At 31.8% G+C, this 16,956-nt stretch overlaps 1 protein-coding gene across 1 annotated transcript; it reads left to right on the top strand.

Annotated features, from left to right (window-relative positions):
- Window positions 1-6,103: 6,103 nt before the first annotated feature.
- Window positions 6,104-14,672, top strand: LOC140437584 (uncharacterized). Its single transcript, XM_072527186.1, has 2 exons — window positions 6,104-6,888; window positions 12,113-14,672. The coding sequence occupies exons 1-2, from the start codon at window positions 6,863-6,865 to the stop codon at window positions 14,067-14,069; spliced, it is 1,983 nt and encodes a 660-aa protein (XP_072383287.1). The 5' UTR covers window positions 6,104-6,862; the 3' UTR covers window positions 14,070-14,672.
- Window positions 14,673-16,956: the final 2,284 nt, after the last annotated feature.

Below are 16,956 nucleotides of genomic sequence, written 5' to 3'. Positions count from 1 at the left end.
TGTGTTTGTCTTCAGTGGAGAACCATCTGTAAATAAAACCAAATGTCCGTTTAACATTTTTTTTATATCTTCGTATGTACGAATATGAATTCGTTATTATTTTCTGCAGAGTTTGTGTGTTTTTTTTTTTTGTTAAGTTAGTTTTAAATAATGAGTAAAATTCACAGTACATATATAATAACATCGATAATATACTACATATTGAGTTAAAACGTAAAATAAATTCAATCAATTCGAATTCCACCATTGTTCTACACATGTTTCGACTTATTCTCTTCATTAGGAACACTTGTGGAAGTTCAAACTGAAATGAAATGCAGTCGAGTATTTGGCCGTTAAGGTAACAATAACTGTCTGAGTACGCTAGCAGCAGCATCTATACGATTACGGGCATTCTATTTTAGAAGCCCCCAATGGGGAAAAAGTAGCGTCCATTTGTGATAACATACAGTTGATTAATTCTCCGTCCACTAACGAACGATCCATAAAATATGCTTCTCTCCCGTACTTCCCACAAATCACTAATAAGCTTACGAAACTTTTAACGATAATACTACCAAAGAGAATTGAAATACTACTATAAAATAACACCTCAATCATTTATCCGCTCTCTTTAAAGGTCGTCTAACTCTCCATGAAAGCATCATTAAGATTTCTAAACCTTCTGAAACATCCATCAGCCCTTAATAAACGATCTGACATCGATAATTTGAGCCAGATTTATCATTCTCTCATCTTACACAATAAATAATAATCCCATCAAACTCCATATCCGAGCTCAACAATTAGTCTAATCTATTCCGCTATTCACAACCTCCCTTCGAACAAACTATTTCACGAAATAGTTTAGGCAGTATTAAGAACTCCTTTTTGGTAATCCTGGGATAATCCTGGCATATCCTGGGACCTTGTACTAATAAAATCTACATATTGAATACACACACGATAAGGAAATTTCACCCAGAAATGCATACTTTTTATTATTCAGGTAAGCTAATATAAATAGAATAGAAATTTAGGACAAATATTTTTTTGTGTATAACTATATTGAACTAATGCGTAAACTGTTTTGCAACCGCTGTGTATCTTCACCTGAAATATTTCTATATAATCCAAGTAAGCCATGCAGATTGCTGAAAATCAACACATGGCCTACTATTTTAAAAGCAATAAATTATAACTCGGTAGTGGTTGGATTCAAGTTGAGGGCGAAGGGCAAACTTGTGGTGCATGGGGATAGAATTTGTCACAACATAGGTGGGCTTTGCTTCACTTGAGTTGTTATTATACAGTCCTAGATGAAAAAGAAAGATGTTTTTTTTTTTTAAAATTATAGTTTGTGTTTTAAGAGCGAAAATTAGGATCGTATTAGCAATATTTTATTTTAAAAATCAGCAAAATGTACAACTAGTATGATGTTTAATATAAAAGACTATTTTTTAAAATAGAATTTGTATGCAGATAGGCAAATGACACTTCAATTATTATAAAAATGTAAGTGGAGAAAACTTAATAAGTAATTTGCAGATGCTTTTAAAAAAGTTATCGGTCTATAGTTTTTTTATGTCTCACTATTCTCCTTTAATATTCATAATATATGTAGTTGTTGTATTTCAGTTATTCTATAGACTAAAAAATAATTTTACATTTTAATTTTTAGGTTTAAATTAATTTGAAAAGTCAGAGAAAAGTCAACAGATCAGCTTTTTGTTTATTATCTCTTTCCCATGTTCCATTTTCTTTTCTCATTGGTGAATTAAATTTATTTCATGGAGCTAAATGATTTCTTTATAATGTTCAGGATTTCTCCATTTAATTCATGTCATAATCATTTCTATTATGATTGATTTGCATCACTTTCTTCGAGCTTCGTATGTTTCTTGCACATATTTTCTTAATTCTATAGGATAATTGATTCCATTGATCTTGCGTACACGTTTCTTTGTGTTTTCTGAGGCTAGCCCTCCACTTGCTATTTTTAGTCCCGGCGACAAAAAAAATCGCTGTCGTAGAAAATCTAGAAGGTGCCTCAAGTAGTACCCAACTCATTATTACTCAAAATCAATAGTACTTATAATCAGAATCAATAGTACTCAAAATCCCCTTAACATTTCCAGCATATTCCTCGTTGTCTAATATGTTAAAAAAATATATAAAATTCTTGAAGAGACACCAGGCTTAGCTGGCTTCAGAATCGCAACTAAACAATCGTAAGTGAATGCATATCTATGATCTATGCTTGTCCGTATGATTCATTCTGGTAGGCGACTATCGCGTCGAGGTAAAAATAAGACAAGTTGCGTTTTCTTAATCGCTGTGATTATTTAGTCGCAAATGGATTGACTTGTATTTAAAACAATGTGTTTAATCTACAAATCGCTAGCCCTCCACAAAAGTGGAGGGCTAGCCAGCCTTAAGCTGCAGTTTGAACTACTGTGCTGAATTTTACAGCTTAGTCAAGAGGAGAAGAGGAAGAAATGGACATGTAACTGCCAAAAGGAAAATAATTAAAAAAGCACTAAAACGAATAAAAAATAATAAAGGCTTGGAACCGGATGAAATACCTAGAGAAATCTAAGACTACTAATAGATAACTACATTGATATACTAGTAGAATTATTCAATGAAATCTACGATACTGAGGAAATTCGGAAAGAATGACTAATATCTGTGTTCATCTTAATACCTAAAAACGCAATGCAATGAATTGTGAAGAATATAGAACGATCAGCTTGATGAACCATATTTTAAAAGCCTTCTTGCTAATGATACTTAAACGTGTCTACAAACAATTACAATTTAGAAAAGTCTTTGGCACTAGAGATACATTATTTACTAGGCATGTACCTACTTATAGAATGATGTAGAAATGTCAGTTCTAAAGTATTCTTATGTCTAATTGACTTTGAAAAAGCTTTGACAAAATACAACCCAGAAGGCTTGCAAACATATTACGGAACACAGAAATATCATAATAATAAAATAATCATTACCAATTTATACCGATATCAGAAAGCCATTATTATACGGGTTGGTCAACAAAAAACTAAAGAGATACGTACTATTAGACGAGAATTACGATAATGATGTGCACTGTTCCCTTTATTTTCTAAATTATTTGCCCAGAAAATATGTTTAGAGGCACTAGAAGATGTAAATGACATGTAAATTAACGGAACACTAGTGAATAATCTCAGATATGCAGATAATACGATACTCCTTTTGGATGGCAAAAAAGGAGTTCCGATTTTGGGTTGATCGCACTACGCAGTACTGAAAGAGATATGGAATGGCTCTATACACAAAAATATCAATATTACCAGTAATATTAAGATTGAAAACGTTAAAGTTAAAGCTTTGGAGAAGGTACTAAGAAACAATTACCTGGGATGTTAGCTAAATAAACAATGAGACCGTGGCATTGAAACAAAACAATGCATTGAGATCCAGAGTATTGGGATGCTACGTGTTCTCTGTTCTGTTATACGGAGTTGAAGCCTGAACAATTAAAGATGCAGCTGAAAAAAGACTTACTTGCTTTGAGATGTGGTTTTATCGAAGAATGTGGAAATTATCGTAGACACAACAGGTAACAAACACGAAAACCTTAAGAAGGAAGAGAAAAGAAAAAGAAGTATATAGTCACCACTATGAAGGAGAATAATGAGGTACTTTGGTCACATACTAAAAAAATTAAAAATATGAGTTGATACGATTGGTGATACAAGGTAAGATAGAAAGAAAAGAGAACCTTCATAACTTGCGGACAGAGCAAAATGGACCATGATGATCGAATGAATGAAGCAGAATATTTAATAAGTTACTTTTCTATCCAGATCACATATTCCATCAAATTCATATTTCATTACTTCAGAAATGTGAATCTTACTTGAGCCGGTTATTGCAAATAGAAAGAACTTACATGCGGAGTTCATATCGGTACAGACTAATAGAAGAGTTGGAGTCGACATTTCTACATAATTACAACGTCCCAAATATATAATAGGATCGTCCTTGACTCTGTTACTTCTGCAGTTTGATACACTCATCCTCAATTTAAGATTTTTTAATTTAGCTTAATTTGACCCAAGATTAAGTACGAGTGACTTATTAAGCTGAAACTTAAATTTGTCTAGTACATTTCCTTAGCCACAGTGTACTACGTTTGTTCTAAGTGGTGTAGTCATTTGAATGAGTCTAAGTTTTGATCTGCTGAGGCGAGATACCGTAGTAATGTAATTATGTATTAGGTTCCTCAGTTCTGTCGTCTGCTTATTTCTCCCAATTTTACCTACCACTCTTCTTCTTACATATGATGGTGCTATGCCAGCTAGTTTCTATAGAGACTGGACCAGAATAGGGCTCAAATAGCCAGTAGCAATGCTCATGTCGAACAAGTGGACAAATATGCATACCTGGGAACAATGATTAACTCCACAAATGATTACAATCAGGAGATAAAAATAAGAATAGAAAAGGCTAGAGCAAATTTCAACAAAATGAGAAGAGTTCTATGTACCAGGGATTTAAAACTGGAACTAAGAGTTAGGTTGGCGAGGTGCTATGTTTTTTCGACCTTATTTTATGGAGTGGAATCTTGGACCTTGAATGCTACATCAATGAAAAAACTGGAATCATTTGAGCTGTGGGTGTACAGAAGAATTCTGAAAATATCATGGACAGAACACGTCACAAACAAAGAGGTTCTGAGAACGATGAACAAAGAAATGGAAATTGTAAATTCAATAAAAACAAAAAAATTGGAATATCTCGGACATATTACACGTGGAGAGAAATACACCTTGCTCCAACTGATCATGCAGGGAAAGATCCAAGGAAAGAGAAGCATAGGGAGGCGTAGAATGTCATGGCTGCGCAACCTGAGAGAGTGGTACGGATGTACATCAAATGAACTTTTCAGAGCAGCCGTCTCAAAAGTTCGAATAGCTATGATGATTGCCGACCTCCGCCGCGGAGATGGCACTTGAAGAAGAAGAATGCTCATGATCTTATTTAGAGCGACATCAATATGCTTAGCTTGAACCGACGCTTCTTATACGGCCTGTCATAAAGAAAGTGCCAAGGCTGCTGTTTGCAGTACTTGTGGGTGCGCTTACCAGCTTGAAGCTGTTACCTTGCAAATGATATTATTTCTCGCACCTACTGAGAGTAACATCAAAATGCTTGGCTTGGCTGAGGCTTCTCATACTGCCCTGTCATAAAACAAAAAGTGCCAAGGCTAATTTACGCAACACTTGTACCAGAGCAAACAAAATTGAGCCTGTCGGATTGCGATTGACAATGCTCTTTGAACGAGAGTGTTCTCTATCATTTAACAGCCAGGTATGTGGGAGAGTTGCAGTGTTCCAGTGTTCCCGTTTAATCCTACGCCGCGCTACATTCAGCTGTCTCCTGGCTCCCAAAATACATGTTTTGGTAAACGATAAAAGAGGTAAAGGAAGACCCTTCACAAGACCACATTGTCGCAACCATAGGTATTTTTATGTCAGATGTGCGAGAATGACAGAAGATAGTGAGAAATGTAGAAACATCGGATAGACCAACTCATAATGTCACGATACCTGTAACAGATTAACGACTAAGAAAATGAAGAAGATTCATAGAAACATATTAAATTAGAAGAATCACCATCTACGCTGCTTTAATCTGTTGGTAAAAGTAAGATATATCTAGGTGTCCTTCACTATCAATTGGAGAGCTTGAATTATTTTTTTTTTAAATTTCAATCAAATTAATTACTTTTTACAACAGACATGTGCTGTGGTCTATAATTGTTTTTTGCGTATAGAGTTTCCATTCCAAATCTTTGTCAAAATATGTTCATTCGCGTTGTCAAAAGATACTATTAAACATAGGGACTGTAAGTTCGTTCGCATGTCACTAGTACCCCATAATGAAAATTACAGTATTATTGATGTCTGTTAGATAAACCTAAAGTGATTTTCAGATATTTTGTATACTGAATAAAAAAAAAGTATTTTTGCTCACATACCCATAACAAAATAAATTTTAGCTTCAGGGGACATGAGATTCCCGGAATAAGGTGTTCCTTATGTCCAAAGATTAAAACACGCCTCTGTAATGTACCTACCTACTCACATGTAAGATAATTAAAGTATCTATGTATTTCTATATAGTTTTTAGTCACCTGGTATATGTTATTTACAATTATGAAAAGTTCTCATGTATAATCACTAATAATTATTTGCTGTTAGAAATCAGAATCAATACTCTTCATAAATATTTTCCTATTTAGAATAAATAAGTTTCGCTAGTTTATTCACCTAATACTTCGTATCTATGGAATAATAATAATTTATTTCTCTTATTTCTTTGTTCGATAAGCTATCCGTATTTGCTATTTTAATATTAATATTTGAGTCCAATCTCTTGTACTCAAATCCATCCAGAAACATCGTTAAATAATTGTAGATAACAGAACTTATATATTCATAGTTTTAAGAAATAACAAGCAGAGTGTAATTTTCATCCTCTAATATAATAAATTTATACATGTCAATATATTCTGTTTAATTCCAAAACAAAGAGTTAGTCCGGAGAAGAAATAAACGCATAGTATTCCATAACAAAATTTGGTGTCAGAACGTGGGATATTAGTAGCAGAGTTCCTCTGATTGCTGATAGAAGGAGAGCTGAGGAATTTTTGAATTGACTTGTTTCCTTCGAGGAATCATTCAAAAAAAAAAACTGTCAGTGTGGAAAAATCGCCACTACAACTAATTACATTGGGGTCCAGTACATCCAGTTCGAAATCCAGTTCCAGTCATAACCCAATTGTAGTTCCATCGGAAGTAGAGGTGAACCCGTGGAATAATAGACTATGCGACCAACAACAATATTCTACTTGTAAGTACATTCTATCTTAAATTCTGTCTCATATTTTAAAAATCTTGTAAACGTATGTCTACTTTATATCCTGATATAAGTAACTTATTTGACGAACAAATACCTTCTCCCGACTCAAATTCTCTTTCAAATTCTTCTACTTCTAATTCAAATAAAATGTCAGTATCAATTGAAATAGCTGAAAAACTTCTCATTCGATTTGATGGTACAAAATCAAAATTATACGAATTCATAGACAATTGTGATAAAGCATACAATTTAGTAAATCCGCAATCCAAACCCATCTTATTAGCCATTATAGAAACTAAATTAACCGATAAAGCTAGGGCCATAACTAGAAACAGAACATTTGACGAATGGAAAGATTTAAAAGACTTCTTATTAGATGCTTATTCTGAACGCCGAACTGAAGGTCAGTGGCAATTGGAATTACATTCCTTACGTCAGATGCCCAGTGAAAATGTAATGTCATTTGCAAATAAAGTTGAAAATTGCTATATAAAATTAATAAATACACTTGATCCAGACTTATCTCCAGATGCAAGAAATGCATGTACTAAACTCTTAAAAACTCAAGCACTAAATGTCTTTATTAGAGGATTAAACAAAGACCTCTCTATTTTAATCAAAGCCCGAAATCCAGATTCCTTAGAAAGAGCTGTTGCTATAGCAATTGCCGAAGAACAAGAACAGTTATCAAGACAAGAAATTTTCAGACCATTCTGTAATATTTGCAAACGAAATAACCATTCCTCAAATAACTGTCGATATAAAAACAATTCAGATAGAAATGTTAGACATCTTCAAAATTCTAGTTTTCAAAACCCAAAATATCCTAATTCAAATCTTCAAAGGTCAAATTCTCAAAATCAAAATTATAAACCTTCAAATTCAAATTCCAATTCTGATTTTCCTCCAAACTTAAGAAAAGAAAATACCAACACTTCCCAACGTTTTTGCAGATACTGCAAAAAACCAGGTCACGTTATAGAAGAATGTAGAAAACGCGAATTTAACAATAAAAACAAAAATCCAACAAATTCTTTAAACTTCCAGAATCCTCGACAACCAACGGTCGATTCTCGAGGAGTTCGTTCAGTTCAGGCCGTATCACAACCATCAACTTCTCAGTCACTTCCTATGTAGATTTACCCTTAGTAAATAATTCTAATCCATCCTCTTGCAAGTTTCTAATCGATACAGGCGCAGATATTTCTTTAATTAAATATTCAAAAATACTAAACATTCCAAAAATTTATTCTAAGTCTATTACTCTACGAGGCATTGATAAAAATGTCTTAAATCCAAATAAAACTATATGTAGTTGTAACGTAAATTTCAAGATAAAAGATTTTGTCCAAACTCATGTTTTCTATGTCGTAGAAGACGATTTTCCTCTTCATTTCGACGGTATATTAGGTAGCGATTTTTTTGAAATAAATAAATGCCAAATTGATTATAAAGAAAATAAATTAAACTTTAAAAATTGTTCTATTTCAATCGAATATATAAAATCTCCATTAAACAATGACAATGACGAATTTCTGAGAGATCAAAATATCGAGACAAGTTCTAATATCGATGAAATATTTCCTTATGATGCTAAATCCATAGAGGATCATTCTTATTTAGAAACCAATGATATCCAAATAACCTTAAGTAGTGAAGAACTACTATCCAATCCAATTCAATCTAAATCTAACTCTAAATCCAAAGAAAATTCAAGTCCAAAATGTGTAAAATCCACTGAGATATGCACAAATAAAACTTGTAACTCTTCACGAAATCATAAATCAAAATCCTGTTCAGAAGAAAAATCCTGTTCAGACGATCTTATACTAAATCAAAACTCTAATTCTAACTCAAGAAGTAATAAAACTATTCTATCCGCAAGAACTGAAACAATTGTTCAAATTAAAGTAATAAATAATGAATTAAGCGAAGGATTATGTCCCGAACGCGAAATCTTTAAAGGTGTATTTTTATGTCCTAGTGTTGTTAAAGTAAAAAATGATTTCTTTTTAACCTCAATCGTAAACACTACTGAAACGGATGTTGAATTAAACGATATTCAAGTAGCAATAGAAAAAATTCCAAATTTACAAAACAATGCAAATATACGAAAAATGTCTTCTTATAAAGATAATACGAATTCTAACAGAATTGCTAAATTAAAAAATGCCTTGAGAACAGATCATTTAAATAGTGAAGAAAAATCATCTTTAATTTCTATTTGCAAGGAGTACAATCATATCTTTTATCTGGAAGGAGATCAACTTACCAGTACAAATGCCATAACTTGCAAAATTCCTTTAAATTCTAATGTACCTATTAGCACTAAATCATACAGGTATCCTGAAGTACACAAACATGAAGTCGAAACTCAAATAAAAGGTATGCTAGATCAAGGTATTATCGAAGAATCAACTTCGCCATGGAATTCGCCCCTTTGGGTTGTGCCAAAAAAGGCCGATGCTTCAGCAAAGAAGAAATGGCGAATTGTTATAGACTATCGACGACTAAATGATATTACTATAGGAGATTCATTTCCACTTCCGAATATAGTCGATATATTAGACCAATTGGGTCATTCAAAATATTTTTCAACAATAGATTTAACATCAGGATTTCACCAGATCAAAATGGATCCTGAGGATTCTCCAAAGACTGCTTTCTCAACTCCGTCTGGACATTATCAATATTCACGAATGCCATTTGGATTAAAAAATGCTCCCAGTATTTTTCAAAGGCTAATGAATACTGTCCTCTCAGGAATACAAAATTACAGATGTTTTGTCTATCTCGACGATATAGTCATTCATGCCGATACATTAGAAAATCATAATAAAAGATTAAAAGAAGTATTCGAAAAATTGTCTACATTCAACTTAAAAATACAACCAGATAAGTGCGAATTTTTTCGTCGCGAAGTAATGTATTTAGGACATTTAATAACTGAATTTGGTGTCAAACCGGACGAAAAAAAGGTATGTGCTGTTACAGATTTTCCTATACCCAGAACACAAAAAGATATTAAGAGCTTTTTGGGTCTCACTGGTTATTATAGACGCTTTATAAAAAATTTCAGTGCTTTAACACAACCTTTAACAAAACTGCTGAGGAAAAATGTTGAATTTAATTGGACAAGCATTCAACAACAGTCATTTGAGAACCTGAAATCAATACTTTGTTCAGAACCAATACTTCAGTATCCAGATTTTACCAAACCCTTTGTCTTAACAACGGATGCTAGTAATTATGCAATAGGGTCCATACTTTCTCAAGGTAAAGTACCAGATGATTTACCTATTGCTTATGCTAGTCGTACCTTGAACAAAGCGGAATCAAACTATAGCACAACAGAAAAAGAATTACTTGCAATTGTATGGAGTGTTAAACACTTTAGACCATATTTGTACGGAAATAAATTTTTCATTTATACGGATCATAAACCACTCACATGGCTATTTAATGTAAAAGATCCCGGATCAAGACTCGTTAGGTGGAGATTAGCATTAGAAGAATATAGCTATGAAATTATTTATAAACCAGGTAAATTAAATCAAAATGCTGATTGTTTAAGTCGTCCTCCTTTAACCATATCTGAAACAAATATTTGCGAAGAAAACAAAAACCCGGCAACAATCACCTTACAAATAAACAAAATGAGTAAAGAAAATAATGACACTTATTCACAGTTCTTATCTAAATCCGAAACTATATTAATAACAAATGATAATATAAAAGAAACAAATGAAAAGATTACATCATTTTCACAAAATTTAGCATTGTTTGTTTCCGTAGATTTAAATTTTAATGAGATCGTTCAGAAACAAATAAATAAACAATTCAGTCATATAGAAAAATTGAAAGCCAAAAATCCAAGACTAAATGACATTATATATATTTCTGATCAAAATAAAAACTTTTATTACATATTTATAAAAAATAATTATTGGGACAATACCTCTTATGAAGATATATTTAATTCCCTAATAAAATTAAGAGACTGGTTATTAAACGATAAAATATTAAAAATTTGCCTACCCAGAATAACTTTTAGCTACGATAAATTAAGTTGGGGAAAAATTAGATCTATGATTAGATTTATTTTTAGAAAAACTGATATATCTATTATCATTTATCATGATATACTAACAAATCCTGAACCTGAGGAAATAACTACAATATTACAAGAGAATCACACTAGTCCTACGGCTGGACACTCTGGTTTTCATCGGACATACAATCGTATAAAAAAAACATTTCAAATGGAATAATATGAAAAATGATATTAAAAACTTTATAAAAACCTGTGAATCTTGTCAGAAAAATAAACTCGTTAGAAAAAAATTCGTAAAGCCCATGGAGATAACAACAACAAGCTCAAATCCATTAGAAAAAATATTTTTAGATATAGTAGGTCCTTTACCTTTAACCGAGTCAGGTAATAAGTTCATATTAACATTACAAGATGACTTAACAAAATTTTCTCAAGCTTATGCAATTCCGAATCATGAAACCAAGACTATCGCTGAAAATCTGGTTCGTGGATTTATTTGCAAGTTTGGAAAACCCGATATAATAGTTACTGATCAAGGCCGAGATTTTACTTCCAAATTATTTTCTCAAATCGCCAAGCTTTTTAAAATCAGACATATAAATTGTACTGCTTATCATCCAGAATCAAATGCTGCATTAGAAAGGAGTCACGCTACTTTAGCAGACTACCTTAAACATTATATTAAAGCTGATCAATCCGATTGGGACGAATGGCTAGATTTTGCTATGTTTTCATATAATACAACTAATCATACTTCAACCAAATTCACACCATATGAACTAATATTTGGATATACACCTAATCTACCTAGCAGTATAATACGACCAGTAGAACTCAAATATACATATGAAGATTATTTAGATAATTTAACACTTAAGCTTAGAAAATCTCATGAGTTAGCAAAAACGAATCTATTAGAATCTAAAGTAGTCAGTAAAAAATATTATGACCAAAAGATTAATGACACCGTTTTCTTAGAAGGACAATTAGTATATCTCCAAAATGAGCAAACAAAGAAGGGTCAAACCAAAAAACTTACACAAAATTATAATGGACCTTATAAAATTCTAGAGATAAATTCTCCTGTCAATTGCACAATTTTAGTAAATAAAAAACCAATAAAAGTTCACATGAATAGATTGAAACATGCTTTTGTTTCAGGTATGCAATAATATGGCTGACAAATAGTGAACAAATTCACAAGAAATATACCAATACTCCTATCAACAAATCACCTGGAATCTATTACGAACACATAAAAAATGTTCAATTTATTGAAACTCATTGGAACATATTAAGTCATATTCCTTTACAACCTTTTACAGACAAATTAAATTTTGTAGATCTCACCTATCAAAAAACATTAAGACTGTGTCAAAACAAACCAGTTCTTATTGAATTACGATTATGCGATACTTCACTAAAACTCTTAGGACAAATCATACCTAGACTCTTTCAAGATGAACAAACTTTAAAAAACATAATTCTGCATGAACATTTTAGACCAAAACGCGCTCTATTTAATGCAATTGGATCTGTTTTCAGGACCTTATTCGGTACCTTAGACAGTGATGATGCTGAAAATTTCAATAATGCTATTAACAAAGCTGAAAGTAACGAAAATCATCTTCTTGATTTACTAAAACAACAAATTCATGTAGTAAAAGCCACGATTGCAAATTTTAATAACTCTATTACAAATCTAGACCGAAACAAAGTGATTTTTGATAAAAATTTTGAATCAATTACCAATTACACAGATAAAATGAATAATAAATATTTTAATTTAGATTTAAAACAAAAAATTGAAGAACATTTTACCTTACTAACTTTCTTTATAACAGAATTACAACAAGAATATTCTACTTTAATAAACGTTATTCTATTTGCAAGAAATAATAACCTTCATCCTTCTGTTATAACACCTGAGCAACTAATTCAAGAATTATCTAAAACGGTAACGCATTTACCTAGTACATCGACTTATCCATTTCCATTGACTATCGATTATGCTCATAAATATTTCGATATCATTTTACTTAAATATATATATTTTGATAACAAGATTTTAATTACGGTTAGTATACCTTTGGTTAGTAATACTCCTTATTCTCTTTTTAAACTAATATCTCTTCCTATAATTCATCCAACATTAAAGAGACTTACCTTTATTCTTCCATCTGTCAAATATCTTGTTCTTTCAGAAAATAGAAACATTTATGTTACTATTGATACATTAGAAGACTGTTATTCATTAGATGAAGAAAAACTTATTTGCAAAAATCCTGATACTTTCCGATTTACACACACTAATCCAATTTGTGAAACTGAATTGTTAACTTCAATAACAAACATACCATCTAGTTGCGATACTCGTATAATTCAAACAGAATATGAAATTTGGCATAAATTAAACAAACCAAATTCTTGGATATATGTTTTACCCAAACCAACAGATTTAACTTTAAGCTGTCAGACTAGTACGCCAATATCTATTGTTCTTTCAAACACAGGTATTTTTTCTACTTCGAATAATTGCAAAACTTACACCGGATCAACTATTTTGATATCTGTCTCAAATCCAAAAGAAAGTAATTTTCAGTCTATCATTCCAGATTTATCCCTTCCAGAAGTCTGTTGTGATGATATTAAGATAAATAATGAATCCAAATTACACCTTGTTCCCTTACAATTAAATAATCTCGATCGAGATGCATTAAATTTAGCAAGCCATAAACTAGATAATTTAGAGAAAATGACCTCAGAAACAAATATTAATTTTTCAGACACAATAAAAAATAGTTCTTATTTCACTTATGCAATCTTATTTTTGATAAAATGTATGTTACTTTATATTTTATACAGGATAATTAAATATTTTTACCGACGATTTCGTAGAAATCCGTCACATAGTTGTCAACAAATTACAAATTGTTTAACACTAAATATATGTCAAAGTAAACGAAAACATGTACATGAGACAGATTTAAGTATAGATTGTAAACATAATAAAGACAATAATTATAGTGAATCCAAAAAGTGTGAAGAGACTAGTTTCACAGAAACTACACCGATAAGACGAAGTGAAAGACTATCGAGACTAAAAGAAACTATTTAAATGTGTTAAAATAAAATAATAATGTATACAAATGTTTTATACCATTTAAATGAAAATTCATTTTACAATTATTTTCATTCTTACAAAAGGAGGTGTAATGTACCTACCTACTCACATGTAAGATAATTAAAGTATCTATGTATTTCTATATAGTTTTTAGTCACCTGGTATATGTTATTTACAATTATGAAAAGTTCTCATGTATAATCACTAATAATTATTTGCTGTTAGAAATCAGAATCAATACTCTTCATAAATATTTTCCTATTTAGAATAAATAAGTTTCGCTAGTTTATTCACCTAATACTTCGTATCTATGGAATAATAATAATTTATTTCTCTTATTTCTTTGTTCGATAAGCTATCCGTATTTGCTATTTTAATATTAATATTTGAGTCCAATCTCTTGTACTCAAATCCATCCAGAAACATCGTTAAATAATTGTAGATAACAGAACTTATATATTCATAGTTTTAAGAAATAACAAGCAGAGTGTAATTTTCATCCTCTAATATAATAAATTTATACATGTCAATATATTCTGTTTAATTCCAAAACAAAGAGTTAGTCCGGAGAAGAAATAAACGCATAGTATTCCATAACACCTCGTTAAGATGGTAATTATGTGACCCTCAAGCTATCTTTTACTCACCCTAATCGCAGACATCACGTTGAAGAAGCTTACTTGTTTTTTGATCTTGGATTCCCTGAAATATGGGTCATCTGACTATCCGAGAGGCCTTTCTGTGGTGATGGCGCTTTAGCAGGTGTGGCGTTATGCTCCTTTCTTCCTGGTTTATCTTTTTGCAAAACCTCTAGAATTTCCTCTTCTCCAATTGTCTGCCCGTGCAGTTAGCCAGTGACATTTGATTTGGCCTTTGTTTTTATATGTGCCGGGCAATCGGCTGGTGACTTGACAAACGGTGTTTGCTACCCTCTTAACCTATTAAACGCTGTTTAGTTTCCATTAACAGATGAGAAGTAGTATAACTAAACCTAGGGGGTCAGGCTTCTTACCTTCGAACTATTTCACTTGCCATTCTTCTAATGCAATTCCAACCCGTTGAGTCCCTTTTTCTACTATGTGACCAATTTTCTTGTTTCTCTCTTTACTCTTCGGGACAGGACAACCTACTTACAGGATATGTATGTGGGAATGTTGACAACTTCCCTTTTAATATGGTTGTGGGCTATTTGGATCTTCTTCCCGTTAGTTTTACAGGTTTGGCCCCAAGCTACTAATCTATATGTGAGTATCCAGTAAGAACCATTAATTTGAATAAACGTTTCTTAAATAATCTAATATTTAAAAATAAAATAAAATAAATAACAACTGTAATTAAAAATGTATTTATACGTTTATAATAAACATGTCTTCATAAATTAAAACTCAGGTACTATTTGTGAAATTTCAATAACCCCCCATCTTATGAGCTAAATAAGAATCATATATATTTTGTATGAGCACTATTCACTGAAACTTAAAATTTTTGGAAGGGTACTAAATCAAATTCCCTTCTCTGATAATTACTTGTATCTTGACACATTAATATTTTCAAGTGGACTGGTGGTGTATATTTCAAAATGATTTGTGATGTTTATAATATAATGATTTCCCACACAAACTGGCCTTGTTTGTTTACCTTAAGTACTGGCACTTAGAAAATTAATAACCCTGCTCTGGAGTCATTTTTTAATAGCTGCTTTTATAGGTAGTGCATTTTTTGTCCATAGTTACATAATACAGAGGTAAAAAGAAGTAAATTATCATAAATTTCAATTTACAAAATTTTCAGGAACTATATATTTATATTCCACTAAATATACAAGAAAATAACTGCGAAACAAAATGTCAGTTGCCAGTTTTGAGATTTTACATTACATGGGACCGCTCCCATTTGATCTTGAAATTTACAATTATATATAATCAATTATTGAAATTTTACGAGGGTAATAAAAACCGGCTTTGGAAGCACAGTCAGCTTCTATGGTTTTGGACTACGGTCTTCTATGGTCATAAGTTTGCTAGTTATCTAGCTTGTTGACCATCATGTCGCAGATTTAACAAAAACTCATGGTAAATTAGAGATACGTAGTTGAGTAACTGTTGAATACTTAGCTTACTTAATGAGAGACCTTTTGTCAACTAATACTAGCAAGAGATCTGGTAGAAGGGCAGCGTTTTTGCCAGCTCGAATGGGTTTCAAAGATAGCTCACTAAACTCCTCTATATCTCCAGCTTTCTTGTAAAACAGGGTTAAAGGTTTGTACTGTTCAAAATGTAACCATTGCATGCTCTGTATTCCACTTATGCTCTTCTTGAAATATGACGTAAGTGCTTGAAAGTCTAAAAAACCATCATTTTCCATTTGTACTGTAAAGAACTTTATACTTGTAGAAGTTACCAGCTCCATTCAATGTTGAGGTACATACAAGTTCTTTTTGGTTCTTTTCTTTTTTAACTCTATCAAACCAAAGTCTGGGTCATACTCATTATAAGAATGACCACTTATAAAAAAGCGATGATCTACTGTTTGAATATTAGTATTTCTGACAATGTAGAGCCAACATTTGACTATCAGATGACTCCTATTTTGGCCTCCACAGTTGTCACTAAATGTAGTTATGTGTTTCACAGATAAGGAAAGGCTTCTGATATATTTTAGGAGACAAGATGATATTTCCTGACATCCCCGTGACGCCTGACATTCGGGTTTCGTAAATAAATGGGTCATTTCGGTCTGTAGGTTATGGACCCCTAAGTTAATTGTCCATAGTTGCCTTAAATAATATGCTTTAAAAGTTGACACATTAGGAGTTGGCATAATTGTTTGCAAGTCCAAGATTATCACAACGTTGCTAGCATCCTTTAGGTCATGACACTCA

This window comes from Diabrotica undecimpunctata, chromosome 3 (genome assembly GCF_040954645.1).
Source record: "Diabrotica undecimpunctata isolate CICGRU chromosome 3, icDiaUnde3, whole genome shotgun sequence".
NCBI lineage: Eukaryota > Metazoa > Arthropoda > Insecta > Coleoptera > Chrysomelidae > Diabrotica > Diabrotica undecimpunctata.
The sequence above is the reverse complement of the archived record's forward strand: the minus strand, read 5'-3'. Positions and strand labels throughout refer to the sequence as shown.